We start from the raw sequence: 20,091 nt of genomic DNA on the forward strand, positions 1-20,091 counted from the left end.
GTGTCAAGTGGATAATTTGCCTTTCGGAATCTTCCATGTTGATTCCCAATCCTGTTGATTCCCTTCCCTCTGTTGACCTGAACAAATAGACTGTCAGATATTTTTCCAGCAAAGATGAGTATATTCGGAGTAATCAGAGAATGTCAGTTTGAGGTCTGCATTTGTGGAGAGTGAAGTGTAAGTCCCCAAAGTGCCAGGGCTGGAGAGCACTTTTATAGAGGAGGTTGGGAGGGCTCTTACAGAGTCCATAACTTTTCATTGCCTGTGTCCTTGCCAGGAAAGGAGAGCTGCCCTTCTTTCTTCCTGTTGGGCACTGCTGTTGTTGTAACCTCATGTATCAAAGTTCTCAGAGGCTTTCTACTGGGGCCACATGGGATTACTCGAGCACTCTGTGGAGGTGATGACTGCTGTTTGTCCGGGGGGACTTTGTCCTGTTCAGAGCAACACTGACTCTCTCAGCATCCCAGGGAGGTGTTCTCTCCAAATATTCTCCCCACTTTCCAGAGGCCAATACTGAGAGGTATCGTGGCTAGTTCATGGTTATGTAACCAGGAAGTGGCAAAATCTAGACTCTTACACAGGAACATTTCTAAATGAGGCACACTGGGTTCCATTTTTGTTTCTCATTAAATTTTTTAAAACTGTGGAAAATGTACACAACATAAAATTTATCATCTTGACAATTTTTAAGCATAAGGTTCAGTATTGTTAAGTATATTCATATTATTGTGCAATCAATTTCCAGAGCTCTTTTCACCCTGTTCAGTTCAGTTCAGTTCAGTCACACAGTCGAGTCTGACTCTTTGTGATCCCATGAATCGCAGCACGCCAGGCCTCCCTGTGCATCACCAACTCCCGGAGTTCACTCAGACTCACGTCCATCGAGTCAGTGATGCCATCCAGCCATCGCATCCTCGGTCGTCCCCTTCTCCTCCTGCCCCCAATCCCTCTCAGGATCAAAGTCTTTTCCAGTGAGTCAACTCTTTGCATGAGGTGGCCAAAGTACTGGAGTTTCAGCTTTAGCATCATTCATTCCAAAGAAATCCCAGGGTTGATCTCCTTCAGAATGGACTGGTTGGATCTCCTTGAAGTCCAAGGGACTCTCAAGTCTTCTCCAACACCACAGTTCAAAAGCATCAATTCTTTGGTGCTCAGCCTTCTTCACAGTCCAACTCTCACATCCATACATGACTACTGGAAAAACCATAGCCTTGACTAGGCGGACCTTAGTCGGCAAAGTAATGTCTCTGCTTTTGAATATGCTATCTAGGTTGGTCACAACTTTTCTTCCAAGGAGTAAGCGTCTTTTTATTTCATGGCTGCAGTCACCATCTGCAGTGATTTTAGAACCCCCAAAAATAAAGCCTGACACTGTTTCCACTGTTTCCCCATCTATTTCCCATGAAGTGATGGGACCAGATGCCATGATCTTCGTTTTCTGAATGTTGAACTTTAAGCCAACTTTTTCATTCTCCTCTTTCACTTTCATCAAGAGGCTTTTTAGTTCCTCTTCACTTTCTGCCATAAGGGTGGTGTCATCTGCATATCTGAGGTTATTGATATTTCTCCCAGCAATCTTGATTCCAGCTTGTGTTTCTTCCAGCCCAGCATTTCTCATGATGTACTCTGCATAGAAGTTAAATAAGCAGGGTGACAAAATGCTGCCTTGATGTACTCCTTTTCCTATTTGAAGCCAGTCTGTTGTTCCATGTCCAGTTCTAAGTGTTGCTTCCTGACCTGCATACAGATTTCTCAAGAGGCAGGTCAGGTGGTCTGGTATTCCCATCTCTTTCAGAATTTTCCACAGTATATTGTGATCCACACAGTCAAATGCTTTGGCATAGTCAATAAAGCAGAAATAGATGTTTTTTCTGGAGCTCTCTTGCTTTTTCCATGATCCATCGGATGTTGACAATTTGGTCTCTGATTCCTCTGCCTTTTCTAAAACCAGCTTGAACATCAGGAAGTTCACAGTTCATGTATTGCTGAAGCCTGGCTTGGACAATTTTGATCATTACTATCATGTGAGATGAGTGCAATTGTGTGGTAGTTTGAGAATTCTTTGGCATTGCCTTTCTTTGGGATTGGAATGAAAACTGACCTTTTCTAGTCCTGTGGCCACTGCTGAGTTTTCTAAATTTGCTGGCATATTGAGTGCAGCACGTTCACAACATCATCTTTCAGGATTTGAAATAGCTCAACTGGAATTCCATCACCTCCACTAGCTTTGTTCGTAGTGATGCTTTCTAAGGCCCACTTGACTTCACATTCTAGGATGTCTGGCTCTAGATGAGTGATCACACTATCATGATTATCTGGGTCATGAACTAGTGTGCTATTAAAACACTAACTCCCCACTTCTCTTGCCCCCAGCCCTTGGCAACCACGAGACCAGTTTGTTTCTCTTTGAATGTGACTGCTCTGAGGACGTCATGTAAGTTCAGTTCAGTTCAGTCGCTCAGTCATGTCCGATCTTTGTGACCCCATGAACCGCAGCACACCAGGCCTCCCTGTCCATCACAAACTCCCAGAGTATACCCAAATCCATGTCCATTGAGTTCGTGATGCCATCAAACCATCTCATCCTCTGTTGTTCCCTTCTCCTCCCACCTTCAAAGTTTCCCAGCATCAGGGTCTGTTCAAATGAGTCAGTTCTTTGCATCAGGTGGTCAAAGTATTGGAGTTTCAGCTTCAACATCAGTCCTTCCAATGAACACCCAGGAATGATCTCCTTTAGGATGGACTGGTTGGATCTCCTTGCAGTCCAAGGGACTCTCAAGAGTCTTCTCCAACACCACAGTTCAAAAGCATCAATTCTTCAGCACTCAGCTTTCTTTATAGTCCATCTCTCACATCCATACATGACTATTGGAAAAACCATAGCCTTGACTAGACGGACCTTTGTTGTCAAAGTGATGTCTCTGCTTTTTAATATGCTGTCTACGTTGGTCGTAACTTTCCTTCCAAGGAGTAAGTGTCTTTTAATTTCATGGCTTCAGTTACCATCCACAGTGATTTTGGAGCCCCCCAAAATAGTCAGCCATTGTTTCCCCATCTATTTGCCATGAAGTGATGGGACCAGATACCATGATCTTAGTTTTCTGAATGCTGAGCTTTAAGCCAACTTTTTCACTCTCCTCTTTCACTTTCATCAAGAGGCTCTTTAGTTCTTCACTTTCTGCCATAAGGATGATGTCATCTGAATATCTGAGTTTATTGATATCCCTGCAATCTTGATTCCAGCTTGTGCTTCTTCCAGCCCAGTGTTTCTCATGATGTACTCTGCATATAAGTTAAATAAGCAGGGTGACAATATACAGCCTTGACATACTCCTTTTCCTATTTGGGACTAGTCTGTTGTTCCATGTCCAGTTCTAACTGTTTCCTCCTGACCTGCATATAGGTTTCTCAAGAGGCCGGTCAAGTGATCTGGTATTCCCATCTCTTTCAGAAGTTTCCAGTTTGTTGTGATCCACACAGTCAAAGGCTTTGGCAGAGTCAGTGAAGCAGAAATAGATTTTTTTTTCTGGAACTCTCTTGCTCTTGTGATGATCCAGTGGATGTTGGCAGTTTGATCTCTTGTTCCTCTGCCTTTTCTAAAACCAGCTTGAACTGGTTCACGTATTGCTGAAGCCTGGCTTGGAGAATTTTGGCATTACTTTACTAGCGTGTGATGTAAATCAAATCATAAAATATTTGCCTTTGTGATTCACCATTTTACACTCCCACCATCAGTATGCAGGGTTCTAGTTTCTCCACATCCTTGCCAACACTATTTTTTCTTCTTTTTTGCCATGGTAGTCTTCCTAATATATGTGAGCTGCAATCTCATTGTGGTTTTCTTTGCATTTCCCTCATGATTAGTTATTTTGAGCATCTTTTGCTCTTCAAGCAGAATTTTAAAGAGGGTCCTTGTGGGCTTCCCTTGTTGCTTAGATGATGAAAAAAATTGTCTATAATGCAGGAGAAACTGGTTCAATCTCTGGGTCAGAAAGATCCCCTGAAGAAGGGAATGGCTACCCACTCCAGTATTCTTGCCTGGAGAATTCCATTGACAGATCATGGGGTTGCAGAGTGAACACAACTGAGTGACTAACACTTTCATTTTGGGGGCAAGATGTCATCATCTGGGTAAGTCCTGGTGCTAATTCCCTGAGAATTTTCTATAGGGAAGAAGTGTGGAATAAATCACCCAACATGTTTGAAGCCTGTTTAGTGGTAAACCTCACAGATGGCATACTGTTGTTTTGGAAGGTAACTGAGCCCTAGAGATGTTAAAGGTTGTGGAGGTGCTGAACTGGAGTGGAGACATGGAGCAGAGGACAGCTGAGGCCCTGGGTGCTCAGCACCACTGCTGGGACTAGAGGCCAGTCTTCTGATTCCTGGAACAGGGTTCTTTAGGGGTGCCAAGGTACCCGGATTAGCAAAATCTAAAGTTCTGTCTATCTTACTGCTTTTTTAATGAGTCATGGATAGTCATACATTCAATAAATAGTTCTTAATCATCTGTACCCATGTCATCCTAGGAATAACAGGATAGAAGAAATGTGATCTCTGTCATTGCTGTTAGTTACTCAGTTGTGTCCGACTCTTTGCGACCACATGGACCAGCACACCAGGCTTCCTTGTCCTTTACTCTCTCCCAGTGTTTGCTCAAATTCATGTCCATTGAGTTGGTGATGTTATCTAACCATCTCATCTTCTGCTCTTCTCTTCTCCGTTTGCCTTCAACCTTTCCCAGCATACGGGTCTTTTCCAATCAGTAAGCTCTTCACATCAGTTTGGCCTAAGGATTGGAGCTTCAGCATCAGGCCTTCCGATGAATATTCAGGGTTAATTTCATTTAGGATTGACTGGTTTGATTTGTATCCATCGGTTATTATGGTCTGGTCTTGGAAACTTCCTACCCTGGCAAAATCAGTAAAATGGTGTTTACCTCTGGGCTGTCTCTGCATATTAACTATTATTATTTAAATAATACATAATTGATCCAAATAGGTTTTTTTTGGTAGGATCATCTGTACAGTTGTATTTTTTCCCTTTATAATAAATACTTGCAGAGAGATAAATTGAGATTATGTAAATATCATCTTCCACTTCAAACGTTCAAACACTGTTTTTAATTTCCATTGATTTTCTGACTTGATTTTTCCATTTTTTTTGAAATTGTTAAACATTTTTATTGTGTAGACTTATAACTTTACAGGACATTAAGGATAAAAAAGTGTAAAATATCAGTAAGCATTTAAAATTTCAGCAATCTTTTGGACCAGCACTTGATCTGCACAAAGGATTAAGCATCTATATAGAACAGACATGTCTTGGGATACATAGTTTACAGATTGAATCACAAAACAATTCCCCAAGTGCTTTCCTCATATAAAGATAAAAAATCTCTTTGCATTTAAAAATTATTCAGTATAGTACATTTTCAGTTATGTACACAGCTTAAAAGTAACTGATTACTCCTTTTATGTTTATTTGCATTTGTTTGTAAGAGTTTTCCTTTCTCTCCCATTTATGTAGCAGTACTGATTCATGGATTCTTTCGTTATTTACTGGGTTAAAGTTCATTGCCATTTATTTGTTTTGATGCTCAGAGTATCCCAGATTTGTCTAGCAAGAGCCATTCAAGGTTCTCTGTCCTTCCTACACATCCTCATGATTCCTTGAGTGCTTCCTTATTTTATGGCACAAGATGTCCCAGACACACCTTGGGCTTTCTCTGCCTATTGGTCTCGGCCAGCAGACAATGAGGCTTTTGCCGGGATTGCCTGGGGCTCTGCTCACCAGGGCTCATACTAGTTGTGAGCATCCCCCACAGAAATTCTCCTTTTGCAGCCAGTGTTGTGGCTGGACCGGCCCTTGTGGTTCTTAGAATTGTGAGACACGTCTCAGAAACAACCATCAGGGAACTTTGAAATACCAAGGCGTATCATTCACATGCCCTGGAAGGTACAGGCACCCCTGGGGTGACACAGCGAGGTCCTGGGTATAGAGGGAGAGCTCATGAGCAAGCTTGGACTTGGGATTCTGCCTTTTTGAGGTTGAGAGTGGGGTGTCTAGGATTTTAAAGGTTCATTCTTTATTGGTGACTTTAAGAGCAGGAAATAAAGTCTGAGAAGGGAGAAGCAAGCAGTCAGTGAGATAGTCTGTTATCAGGTCAACCAGAGCTTTCTAAAAGCGGGAACTTCATGGGTGGGGTGCTCTGGCGCTTTATCTCATTGTGTAGCTGTCACGTTGTGTAGCTGTTCGCTGGAGATGGATGTCTTTGACATGGATGTCGTCAAAGCTTCATGTCAGGAACTTATATTACAATAATAAAAATGAACTATCAGGTTCGGACACGCACTGCCCCAACCTTGGAACCAGCCATTTCTTCAGTTGGTTCCTTTTAGGGAAGAAGGTATTAAAAAGCCAAGGTCTGGGTAAAGGTAGCCAAAGGGCACAGACTTCCAGTTATAAAATAAGTCAGTTATAGGGATGCAATGTGCAGTCTGGTGACTATAGTTAATCCTACTGTATTGAATATTTGAAAGCTGATAAGAGAGTAGACCTTAAAATTTTCTTTCGACAAGAAAAAAATTATAATTGTGTATGTTAAACAAAACCCCAAGATCGGGGGGCTAGAATGTTCTTTGCTTACAGTATGTCATTGCTTCTGGGGCCTCTCAGCATACAGTTAGGGAGTGTGTATGTGTGTGTGTGTGTGTATGTCTATGTGTGAGTGTGTAAACACATATCTTATTATTCCCCCTTATCTCTACATATTTAAAATACATTTTTTAAAAATTTTTTTAAAGAAAGCCCATTAGGATTCTAATTAGAGCTGTGTAATTTAGGTATATGTCACTGTCCTTTTAATTTTTAACAGGTGGCTAAACCCCTTGTTTAAAATTGGTTACAAACGGAAATTAAAACAAGATGACTTGTACTCAGTGCTTCCAGAAGATCGCTCCCAGAACCTTGGAGAAGAGCTGCAAGGGTGAGCACTGACAGCAGTGAGAAGGGGAGGGGCAGTGAGAATTTCCACATGGGGCTAAAGGTGGGGGCGGGGGGTGCTTTGCTTCCTCTGGGTTCTCCTAAGCTTCCTCCCCTGACACTTCACGCTCACCCCCTCAGGCTGATCCTGGGCTTAGCCCACTTTGGAGGCTGGGGGAGCCCCTGTTCCCTGTGCATCTGTGGACGTGGAGGGAGCCTGCAGCCACAGCCCTGGAGGCTGAGCTCTGTCCCGAGACGAGGGGCCCCTGGAGGAGGGTATCTGCCCTCCTGAGCTGCTCATGACCCGTGAGTCTAGCAAAGTTTGGCAGGAACTTGTTTCCTAAGACTAAAACTTTTCTCTCAAGGCCTGTTTCTCTGGTGCTTCAAGGTCTGCACCGCTCGTCTTTCAGGAGCCCTGTGAGCAGGTAGCCAGCATCTATTGCGCAGCCGCAGAGCGCCCTGTAGTGCAGGCTCATCTCCCACTCCGCCCCGCCCCCATTTTCCCTTTGGTGGACCCGCTGTTTTTTACTGTGCTCTGTTTTTCATTACAGGTACTGGGATCAGGAAGTGAAGAGAGCTGAGAAAGATGCTCGAGAGCCTTCTTTAACAAAAGCGATCATAAAGTGTTACTGGAAATCCTATGTAGTTTGGGGAATTTTTACATTGCTTGAGGTGAAAACTTTTACATACAGTGCATTGCTTTTTAGGGTATGCGGATCAGTACTGAGATGCACATGTGTGGAGAGAGGCGTAAGGTCTGAGGCTAAATCTCGTCTAGGAAACATCATATAACTCAGTGGTTGTATGTATCTTTTTCTAAAAAAAAAAAATATTTATTTTGACTGCACTGGGTCTTTTTTGCTGTGTGCAGGATTTCTCTAGTTGCAGTGAGCAGGGGCTACTCTCTAGTAGCGGTGTGTGGGCTTTTCATTGCAGTGGCTTCTCTTCCTGCAGAACACAGGCTCTAGGGCACATAGGCTTCAGTAGTTGTGGCAGACAGGCTTTGTTGCCCCATGGCATGTGGAATCTTCCCGGACCAGGGATTGAACTTATATCCCCTGCATTAGCACGTGAATTCTGAACCACTTAACCACCATAATGTCTTTTGAAAAAATCCACCGAACTTGTTGGCTAATTGAATATTTTCCTTTTAACATAGTGTGATGGAAGGATGACACTGAAAAAGAAAAGACATTTTATACCATATTAGGACATTATTGGTGCTCAGTAAATGATATAAATGCTAAAATTAATCCTTTACAAGAAGACTATCCTACAACCTCAAGGAATATATACTTTCTGGTTTGGGGGAAATAAACTTGGACCAGAGCTGCAGTAACGTAAGGCATTTTACAGGTTGCTCATCAAATAATTGTTAACTTGCCCAGGTCACATCTGATGAATGCTTTTCTAAGAAAGGATTGTTGCGTCTTCCCTTCCTGTGGAACAGAACCTGGGCCCAGCAACTGGGCTGAAACTGCCAGAGCTCCCAGGGTCACGGCCTTCCCTGGGCTGCCCCTCCTGCCCTATAGACCAGGTCACTCAGACCAGAGGCCCCGTGGGGAGGAGCTCCAGTTTCACATGAATCATGGAGAATCTGTGCACCAACTGTGCTGGTTTCCATCCTGGCTGTGGGGGTGGTTTGCTGGTTGAAGGGGTATCCTGGTATCCTGGCACTGGCAGAGGGCAGAGGAGGGGATGTGCAGGCAAAACCAGAGACAGAAAGCTATGAGGTTAGTGACCTCCATTACCCTGAAGATCCTGGGTCAAGATCCCCCCCAGTGAGACAGTCCACCTGGGGACACAGTGCCGTCAGCCCCCTGTTCTGGCTGAACCTGCTGGGGGTCTACTGCAGACGCCCCTGGGTGGCATGTGCTCTCTGTGGTCCCTTAGTGCTGCCTTAGGGACACGGGCTGTCTGTGAGTGTGTGAGGGCAGGAGGGATGGAAGATGCATTTGCTATGAAAGGGGTATTTTAGGTGGAGAAGGTATGAGCTGTCTTCAGTCCATCGTGTTGGGGTGAGGTGGGTGGGCCAGGTGGTTTACAGCTGGGCGGTGTGGCTGTTATTTAAAGGCTGTGTTTACTGAAGGGCACTGCAGGCAGTGGGCAAATGGGCAGGTGAAGTCCGCCCCACACAACCGCAGAGACAGAGAATCTATCAACTCCCAGGTGACTGGGTGGCCTTGGGAGATGGAGTTCTCGTTGATGACAATGTTGTGTTGACCATTGTGCCAGAGGGTGGGAACAGGTGTGTGGGGCAGAGTGCCACCTTAGAGAGGGCTCTGACCATGTAGATACCTCAGTGTCTTGAGAAGGGCAGGATGGAGTGTTGATTTCACAGTTGTCCAGCCCCAGGAATACTTCCTGCTGGGGATCCAGGAAGGCCAGGCCTGGCGCTGCATAAGGTGCAACTGGTAGAGCCCTGGGCCCTCCTTCAGGAGACTGTAGGAGGAGGGAGACTTCTCCGGTAGACTTCAGGAGGCTGGTTGTTGGGTGATCATGACAGAGAAGTGGGCAGCTTCCTCATCCTCTATAGTACTAGAAGTACTGTTACCAGTAACAAGGTAACTACGTAACTACATACTCAGTATTTATGGTGGTGTCCACAGCAGTACTATTAGTTTAGTAAGTGGGGCTTCCCTGGTAGCTCCGTGGTAAAGAATCCACCTGCCAATGCAGGATATGAGGGTTCATTCCCTGAGTTGGGAAGATCCCCTGGAGGAAATGGTAACCCACTCCAGTAGTCTTGCCTGATAAATCCCATGGACAGAGGAACCTGGTGGGCTGCAGACTGTGGGGTCACAAAGAGTGGAACATGACTTAACAACTGAAAACACACACACACACAACAACAGGAAGTACTTGAAAAAAGTTATGTATTAGGAATTGCTATGAGCACTTTATGTGCAGTATCACTTTTATTCCTTTGGCTGACAACTAGGTTGTAAGTGTCATATTACCCCATTTTAGAAGAAAGGACGCTGAATCCAAGTATTTACACAGTGTGCCTCTGATCACACAACACATAAAAGACAGTGAGGTCCCATCTTGGGCTCTCTGACTTATGAGCCTGACCATCTCAATGACTGATAGCTTGTCCAGGGTAGGAAGGCTCGTCTTGAGAGCTTTGTCTTCAGGGTCTCAGACACATGCATCCTGGACTTGGCCTAAGGGTAATAAATAGGATGCTAAGAACTTCCTGCAACAGGAAGTCAGATGGGATCATAAATGAGGGTAGAGTCCAGGTGGCCATGTCCCCTGGGTGCTGGAAGTGGCTAGAGTGTTAACAGTGGCAGCAACATCATGCTGCCTTCAGATGGACCAGGAGCCCTTCAGGCATCACCTTCCCCTCGTTACCCTCCCTATGTGATTTTTTTTCTTAGCTGTGCTGAATCTTCATAGCTGTACTCAGGCTTTCTCTGGTTGTGGCAAGTGAGGGATACTGTAGTTACAGTGCTCAGGCTTCTTATTATGGTGACTTCTCTAATTGTGGAGCACAGACTGTAGGACTCAGACTCAGTAATTGTGGTGCATGGGCTAAGTGCCATGTGGGATCTTCCTGGACCAGGGATTGAACCCGTGTCTACTGCATTGGCAGGTGGATTCTTCACCACCGAGCCACCTGGGAAGCCCATGACATTACTCATTAATGAGACTGATCACTCAACTGGCTTATTACATACTGCCTTTCAGCAGAAAATTCCAGACACTTAGGTGGTAATGACCTGCCTTTATTTTGTACTCATTTTTTGGTGAATTTGTTGTATCTATCAGTATTTTCTTTGTTAGGGGACATTACTCTTATTTCTCCTGTAATTACAATGATATCAGGCTCAAATGGATGGAGAGCTAACTAACAGGCAACACTGATTCCCAAAGAGAATCATATGTTTCAGGAAAGATTGGGATGGTAGGTGTTAGTGTTGGCTTCTGGTGGAGAGCCCCAGGTTTGCAGGCTGCAGCACTGGACTGCCCTCAGCCATGCCTGGGCTGACATTCTTGCCTCTCTGTGTGAAGCTACAAATTTCTCTTTCACTGATGTCTATAAAAAGTCTGTTTTACATTTTACAGTATGAGGGGCTCTTCCATAAACTCATAGAAGTTCTAGGGGTAGATGATGGGTCTTGCTGGAAATGTAATAGTGAGCTTTTGTGTTCTTGTGAATTGATCCTCCTACTCTGATCTGATCATCCTACTCATACTTCTTCAGCTAAATGGTGATTTGTTATTTCTCTGCAGTAGATGAAGCCTTCTGTGATCTTGTGTAAGGTGAGACATTTGGTACAGCTTGTGAACGTGTATGTAGAACAAAACAGGAGTGTTGGAGTTTAATGTTACATTCATTTGAGGAGTGGGGATACCTTTCTGTAGATATTCTGATCAGGCACTAGCTGGCTGAACAGACAATGCTGTTAGTTTTGTTTCATGTCTGATGTTTTGGGTTCTTTTTCCCTTCCCCTTGCATATGGGCTCCTCAACTTTAGACAGACAGAAGAGAGCTATCAAAGCCAGCTCATTGGCTGTTCACCCTGTCTGTGTTAATAAGGAGGGATTACCTAAAAGGAAAAGCTTGTTTCAAAGGTCCTGAAAGATTTCCAAACTTCTGTCATTGTGTATTTTTTTGTGGAGGAAATGATGTTGACGGCCAAGGTGTTCACTTTTGGTGACTTGGATTTGTGTTGAGTGTTTGGTTTTCCTTGATGGGGAGAAGGGGACTTTCAGGGGGTGACTAGAGGGAGGAAGTAAGTTGTGGGGTGGAGTGGCCATTTGGCAGAGTGAGCAAATGTAGTTTTTTTGCTTTTAGTTTTGAGGAAGAAAATTGTTTTCTTTAAGTCTTACTCAGGAGGTAAACTTCAATGTCCCCCAGTTCCTTGATTTATGATTTTAATTTTTGCCATGGGGAAGAGATGATTGGTAACATTTCTTCCAAACCAGCACTTTCAATATGTGGCTGATGACAAATCATAGAAGACATTGTTTTTTAGAATGACTTCTGCCATGTTTACTTTTTGACTCCGAGGAACACCCCAGCTTCTAGTGAGTAGAGATGTTAACACAGTATCACCCTGGGGCTGAGAGCCTGGGAACCTCCCCAGCCTGGTTTCTTTGTGATACTCCAACAGAGGTGGGGCACCATTCTCTTCATCTATAGACATGTGCAGCTCAGGGTGGGAAAGGATGGATATGTTTGTGCTAGTGTCTCTGTTCATTAAGATTCTTAAAGCAGAAGATGGTAAGAGCATTTCCCACATATAGGAGCCACTTTGACTTTCTGTTGAGTTGAGATATTGAGCATACGAGGGACAGGGGAAGCCTGGGAGCAGGGCTTGTGTTCATATGGAAGCAGATTTCTTAGCCTTCTTCTGCTGCCTTTATAATTGTTCATCTTAAAGCTCACTTGGTATTTTGTCAAATGTGTTCTAAAGTACTGGTTGTGATATTTATTGAGCTTCCAGGGTGTATTCAACACAATGTACTAAAGCTTTATTGTCTTGGAATACAGAGTTTGGGCTGAAAGTTAAAACTGTTGTCTGCTTGTCTTCTAGAAGATAGTAGATCTGCATTTTTTTTTTTTTTTAGATTAGCCGTGGATGTAGCAGTATGTCAAAATACCTTCTTAACACGCTAATAATAAAAGTAAAGCTTGAATAAAAAAAAAAAAAAGTATGGCTTGCATTTCTAATTAAAGCTTTTTTCTTTCAGGAAGGCACCAGAGTAGTTCAGCCCATATTTTTGGGGAAAATGATTAGTTATGTTGAAAACTCTAATTCTGTCACCTTGCATGAAGCCTACGGCTACGCGGCAGGGCTGAGCGCCTGCGTGCTCGTGTGGGCTGTCCTGCACCACTTGTACTTCTACCACATCCAGCGCATGGGGATGAGGCTGAGGGTAGCCGTGGGCCACATGATCTACCACAAGGTGAGTGTCACTCTGTACCACGGTGTGTACCTCCCCTCAAACATCAGAAATATTTTGAGAAAGTTCTCTGTAAATTGTACATTTTGTGACTAGAAATACTTACACATTACTAGAGAAATGTGCTAGGGCTTCGGCAGGTGGCTCAGTGGTTAAGAACCCGGCTGCCAATGCAGGAGACACAGGTTTGATCCCTGGGTCAGGAAGATACCCTGGAGAAGGAAATGGCTACCCACTCCAGTTTTCCTGCCTGGAGAATCCCATGGAGCCTGGGAGGCTACAGTCCGTGTAGCCACAAAGAGTTGGACTCAACTTAGTGACTGAACAGCAACAGAGAAGCTTGCTATTTGCCTCATCAAGTTTGTTGTCATCTTAGCAAACTTTTGCCAATATATAATGGGAAGCTTTCTATTGAGATTGGGTCAGGGCTGCCTTTGATGACTTTTGGCCACAGGCTGTGGCATAATCCCTGGTCCTGGGAGAAACCAGGCTGGGTGTTAGAAATGGAGTGACTGCTAAGCACATACTCGTAGTTTGTCTACACCGTGGATTCCAGGCTGGGGCACATCTCCAGGAGCTCTCTAAGGTTGCAAATCTGCCACTTCCTAAAATGGCCCATTCAGTATTTTAGTGCTCTTTTCAGATGAACTTTGATCTTGTGGGAGGGATCATATGTAAAATAGTGTGTCATTTATTAACATTTCCACAGTTTTGGTAAAATTACTTTTGGCTTTTGATCATTGCCTTTTTAAAATTGTGGCAAAATATACACAATATAGGGCTTCCCTGGTGGTTCAGATGGTAAGGAATCTGCCTGCAATACGGGAGACCTAGGTTTGATCTCTGGGTCGAGAAGATCCCCTGGAGAAAGGAATGGCAACCCATTCCAATATTCTTGCCTGGAGAATCCCATGGACAGAGGAGCCTAGGGGGCTATACTGTCCATGGGGTCACAAAGAGCTGGACATGAATAAGTGACTAACACTTCACTTCATACACAATATAACATTTGCCGTTTTTAACTTTTTCTTTTAAACTTCTTTCCATCTGAGCCTTTTTTAAAGGGCATATCATTACTTTATTATTACATTTTTAATTTTTTTAATTGAAGGATAGTTGCTTTACAGTATTGTGTTGGTTTCTGCCATACATCAACATGTGTCAGCCATTAGTTCATTAAGTATATTCACGTTGTTGTGCAGCTATCACCACTGTTCTTAGCCACAACTTCCCTCCCATCAGCCATCACCGTTCTACTTCTCTCTTTGAATTTGACTACTCTTGGTGCTTCATGTAAGTGGAATCATACAGTGTTTGTCATTTTGTGTCTGGCTTATGTCATGTAGCGCAGTGCCTTCAGGGTTCATTGATGTTGGAGTAGATGTCAGACTTTAGTTCCTCTTTAAGGCTGAATAATAGTCCATTATAGATCATTGTTGTATAATATTCTGTTGTGAATAATATTCCATAATATCCCATTGTCAAATAATATTCCATTATACAACATTGTATATATCTATTCATCTGTCAGTGGACATTTGGGTTCTTTCCACCTTTTGGCTGTTGTGAACATTGCTGCCATGAACACAGATGTGCAAAAAGTTTGTGTATTCAGTTCTTTTAGTACATCTCCAGAAGTGGAATTGCTGTACTATATGCTGATCTTATGTTTAAATTTTGAGGAACTGCTATATTCTCTTCCATCATAGCTGTGTCATGTTACATTCACACTTGATTGATTTTTCTGTTTACCTCAAGGACTATATGAGAAGCTTTTAGAACCATGACATTTTGTTTGGATCAGTGGCTCCAGCTGGTGGTCTGTTGAAGCAGCTTGTGGTGTCTCTTCAGGTTCTTTAGCTCTCTAAGGCATTTTTCAGAACTTTTTATCAAATAAAGGGATTGGGCAACTCAGGCTGTGTTTTTTGTAGTCAGCAGATATTAATATTTGATTCCAGGTTTACAGTCCAAGTCTCTTATTTTATTTCCTTAATGCAGCCTCTCCACTTTCACTTAACGTGCCTCATATTTACTTAGTTGGCTCGTAAGTCTAAACCTCTGGAGAAGGTAAGTCTAAACCTATACCCTTTATCCTTCCGGCAGGGCCAAGTTCACTGAGAAACAGGGTGGAGGACTTTGTTTCTACCTCCTACTCCTCCCTTTGCTGTCCTTGTGGGCGGGGCTGCTGCCACATTGAGGATACGAAGGATGAATGAATGTCTGTCCCTAGAGCCCTGCTGTCAGGGATCATCTTGCTTGTCCTGATACCATGGAAGACCCCAGAAAAACCCTTCATTTTATGTTCTAAGAGTGATTTGGTATCACCGTAGGAATCCAGATCTCTGTCTCCCTCTCTCATTTCAGGCACTTCACCTGAGTAGCTCAGCCATGGGGAAGACCACCACAGGCCAGATAGTCAACCTGCTGTCCAATGATGTGAACAGGTTTGATCAGGTAAATTTCCCCTAAAGGATCCTCTTCCAGTTCCTGTCCTTCTCACTGGGTTCAGCTTAGTGGGATGCCAGGTGCCAGGGTTTGGTGTCAGCCAGGGTTCTGTTGAGAAACTTAGATAAGGGTTCTTTTTATTCAATGCTTATTTCTTCTGTGTGCAACTTAGATATAATAATGTGTGTTGCCCTGTAGATGAGGGTTTTGTTTTTCTAATAATACTAGATAGGCAGTAGTGTTCTTGCCTGGCTTAGTTAGTGTCGGGGGTCCTCCTGGAGTGGCCCTTCTTGGCATGTGGTGTGGGTGTTGCTGGACTGTCTTCCTCCTCCTGTGGATGATGAAGGCCTGGAGGGCAGAGATTGTTCTTTCCCCTGAGGCCTGTTCAGTGCCTGCTGTATAGGGAGCCTGCAAAGAATATGTCAAGTGGGTGGTCGCCAGCCAGACACAACTGACTCTCTGCTACCTGCCGTAATTTTTTCCCAAATTATGTAATGAATAGATCACATGACCCAGGGTGTAATTACTATTGGTCAAGCATCTATATTGCACTAGACACTTCTCTTTCAGTTATTCATTCATCAAACGTTAAGTAAGGCCAGTACTCAGTTTCAGGGATGAATGCAATTTAGTTTTTCCCTGGAGAAGTCACAGGCTGTCAGGAAGGTAAGTATACAAGTTATTACTGGAAAGTGTGGTAGGTAACATAATATAAGCTTTTCTTGGGTGCTAGAGTGAGATGGGGACTGAACGTTGAGGCAGAGAGAGTTTGGGGAAGCCCTGAGCTTATATGCGGTATAGACAAATATCAACATTTTCTTTCAAGGCTGCTGGTCTGGTTCTCCCTGGATGTCCCTGAGGCTGGCCCTGTGCTGCCCCAGAACAGCGTCATCTGGGGCAGATACTTGAGTTTCTGCTTCAGCAGGTTTAAAACCCACTGAGATCATTCCCATTTAGGTTCCTGTCTATTCTTTTAAAGCATATTATTTATATAATGGGTCCTTACTGGTTTTGCTTTTATATCATCCTAAGAAAGCTTTGTCTTTCTCTTTTAAGGTAATGATGTTCTTGCACTATCTGTGGGTGGGGCCACTGCAGGCTATTGCAGTGACCGCCCTGCTCTGGATGGAAATAGGAATATCCTGTCTTGCCGGGATGGCGGTTCTCATTATTCTTCTGCTAGTGCAAAGCTGCTTCGGAAATTTGTTTTCATCACTCCGGTAAGAGAAACACTGGTTTTAAAAATAGGTAACATGTACTTGGCAACTTCCACAGTCTGCCAGATGCTTTTGTTCAAAAACAAAACAAAAGGCTTCTCTTCTGTCTTCTTTGTTTGGGCTGTAGACCCCTGGAGAAGGAAATGTCAATCTATTCCAGTATTCTTGCCTGGGAAATCCCATGGACAGAGGAATCTGGTGGACTGTAGTCCATGGGGTTGCAGAGAGTCAGATATGATTTAGAAACTGAACACATACATACAACATTCAGGCTTAGCCAGTGGAGGCTCCAGCCTTAAGCTGAAGGCTGATCTTGAAGTGGACATGGTGATGGCATTCACTGACTCCTCCTGGCATTGTATCTGAATAAGCAGAGTGTCCTTCAGCAGAATTTACCCACGTCTAAGTTATTTAAATGTTATTAAAAATAATCATAATTGTACAGGCCCATTTCTAGCCTAGATGCATTTATTTTTATTATGCTTGTGTTAGAGCAATGTTTATGTTATGTGTTATTTCAATGTTTCCATTAAGTTACAAACATCCCAAGGGCAAGGTTGATCTTAATTATGTCTTTATAAAACCCCAGAGTCCCAGCAGTGTATGTGACAGAAAAGAGACTGGTGATGAAGAGCGTAGTGATGATCAGATAAAGCTGAAGCAGGTCCCAGAGGGTTGGAGATGTGCCATTGCCCAGGTTGTCAGGTGATGGAGCTGTTGTGCTGTTTGACAATTTTTTCTTGAGTTTTTCTTTCTTCTTCTTCTTCTCTCTCTTTTTTTTTTTTTCGGTGACCATGTGTGGTATTTTTCTCTACTTGAAAGTTCTTTCCTCTCTTGGCTGTGGAGAGATGTTCTTTATCCTTCCAGACCCTGTTCCACTGCTACCAGCAATTTTTATTCCTGTTTTTATTACAACACAAACACCGTCTTCCTTTTGCATTCTTTTCTGCCTTCCCTACCTAACTGTGACCTCTTTGAGCACATGGTTTGTAACTGAATCATTTCAGGTCTTCCTTAGCTGATGCTGCAAGTTCTCCAAGTTAATTCTTGAATTGGACAGAATGGTTGGCTTCCTAATTGAAATCTTTATCCATTTGTACTTTGAGTAGGACCCGCCTGTGCTGTCAGCACAAAAGAGCTGTGGGGACTTCTTTGATCCTTGGTCTCTGTCTGTGCCCCAGGCTGCTGCTGATAATAAGGAAATTTGGCCTATGGTTACTAAGGCTCATCTCTCACATCTGTTCCCTCAGGAGTAAGACTGCAGCTCTCACAGACGACAGGATCAGGACCATAAGCGAAGTTATAACTGGCATCAAAACAATTAAAATGAGTGCTTGGGAAAAGTCATTTATAGACTTTATTCCCAGATTGAGATGGTAAGTTTTTTCTTTATATGTATATATATTAAACTGTATATTTGTAGTTTTTTATTTCCTATTTTTACTGAATGGTTTAGAAGTCTTATCTAGTTTTCACATTAAAGTGAATTTAAATACTACTCACTTCATCCCCTCACACTTGGCAGGAACATTAAGTGGAACATTGGAGACGTCATTTTAACTTGCTCTTCCATCTACTGTCTTCTTAAAGGAAAAAATATATATGCTTCTTACTTGTACAGAAATGAAATTCTAAATATTTAAGCATTGACTATAAAATATTAGTGTTTGAGATGACAGTATTTAAACTAAAATTGTAATATATGTTGATATAGCATAAATGGGGAATTGATAGAGATTGAGTATACTTGTATCAGGCCAAATGTTATGAACCAGTATTACTCATTGTAGACAGAGCCCTGAAAAGACTGTTCTTTTGTCTTTGCTTTATGTTTGTAGACTTTTTAAAAATATTTCATTTAAATATCTGATGACCCATTTTTTGATTGGGTCATTTATTTTTCTGGAATTGAGCTGCATAAGTTGCTTGTATATTTTTGAGATAGTTGTTTGTCAGTTGCTTCATTTGCAATTATTTTCTCCCATTCCGAAGACTGTCTTTTCACCTTGCGTATAGTTTCCTTTGTTGTGCAGAAGCTTTTAATTTTAATTAGGTTCCATTTGTTTATTTTTGCATTTATTTCCAGTATTCTGGGAGGTGGGTCATAGAGGATCCTGCTATGATTTATGTCGAAGAGTGTTTTGCCTATGTTCTCCTCTAGGAGTTTTATAGTTTCTGGTCTTACATTTATATCTTTAATCCATTTTGAGTTTATTTTTGTGAATGGTGTTAGAAAGTGATCTACTTTCATTCTTTTACAAGTGGTTGACCAGTTTTCCCAGCACCACTTGTTAAAGAGCTTGTCTTTAATCCATTGTACATTCTTGCCTCTTTTGTCAAAGATAAGGTGAGGTACCATTTCACGCCAGTCAGAATGGCTGCGATCCAAAAATCTACAAGCAATAAATGCTGGAGAGGGTGTGGAGAAAAAGAAACCCTCTTACACTGTTGGTGGGAATGCAAACTAGTATAGCCACTATGGAGAACAGTGTGGAGATTCCTTAAAAAGCTGGAAATAGAACTGCCTTATCACCCAGCAATCCCACAGCTGAGCATACACACTGAGGAAACCAGAATTGAAAGAGACATGTGTACCCCAATGTTCATCACAGCACTGTTTATAATAGCCAGGACATGGAAGCAACCTAGATGTCCATCAGCAGATGAATGGCTAAGAAAGTAGTGGTACATATACACAATGGAGTATTACTCAGCCATTAAAAAGAACACATTTGAATCAGTTCTAATGAGGTGGATGAAACTGGGACCAATTATACAGAGTGAAGTAAGCCAGAAAGAAAAACATCAATACAGTACACTACTACATATATATGGAATTTAGAAAGATGGTAACGATAACCCTGTATGCGAGACAGCAAAAGAGACACAGATGTATAGAACAGTCTTTTGGACTCTGTGGGAGAGGGCAAGGGTGGAATGATGTGGGAGAATGGCACTGAAACATGTATAATATCATATAAGAAATGAATCACCAGTCTAGGTTCAATGCAGGGTGCAGGATGCTTGGGGCTGGTGTACTAGGATGACCCGGAGGGATGGTGTGGGAAGAGGGGAGGTGAGAGGGAGGTTCGGGATTGGGAACACGTGTACACCCGTGGCGGATTCATGTTGATGTGTGGCAAAACCAATACAATATTTTAAAGTAAAAAAATAAATAAATAAAAAATAAATATCTGATGAGTGTTTATACTCCAGCACAGGATGCTTAGAATTTTCTGGCTGCCTCCGTCACCTCTCACTTTGCACCTTTGTGGGTGCCCCTCCCCTGCTGGGAATACATTCTCATCTTCCTTCTTCTCTAGACTCTGCTAAGCGACTGACTCCAGCTCATCCCAGGGGTCCACATGTGTGTGGGTTATCCTGTCACTACTGTTCAGGGTTACATGCCTCTGCTCTGTGCTCCTGTGGGGGCTGTGCTGGCTACCTCTGTCTAGTGTCTTACAATTTGGGGGCTTACTCTTTTTTTTTTTTTTTAATGTACACACACATCACACCACATCATTTTATTTAT

General features: G+C 42.9%; 1 protein-coding gene across 1 annotated transcript in view; it reads left to right on the forward strand.

Annotated features, from left to right (window-relative positions):
- The window catches only part of LOC138089047 (ATP-binding cassette sub-family C member 4-like), a 169,270-nt gene that overhangs the window by 7,912 nt on the left and 141,267 nt on the right, over positions 1-20,091 (forward strand). Inside the window, exons 2-7 of the mRNA XM_068984370.1 lie at positions 6,875-6,985; positions 7,533-7,653; positions 12,685-12,900; positions 15,262-15,351; positions 16,399-16,562; positions 17,810-17,935. Coding sequence (XP_068840471.1) covers positions 6,875-6,985; positions 7,533-7,653; positions 12,685-12,900; positions 15,262-15,351; positions 16,399-16,562; positions 17,810-17,935 — 828 coding nt within the window. The remainder of the gene's footprint in view (positions 1-6,874; positions 6,986-7,532; positions 7,654-12,684; positions 12,901-15,261; positions 15,352-16,398; positions 16,563-17,809; positions 17,936-20,091) is intronic.

This window comes from Capricornis sumatraensis, chromosome 12, assembly GCF_032405125.1.
Source record: "Capricornis sumatraensis isolate serow.1 chromosome 12, serow.2, whole genome shotgun sequence".
NCBI classification, from domain to species: Eukaryota; Metazoa; Chordata; class Mammalia; order Artiodactyla; family Bovidae; genus Capricornis; species Capricornis sumatraensis.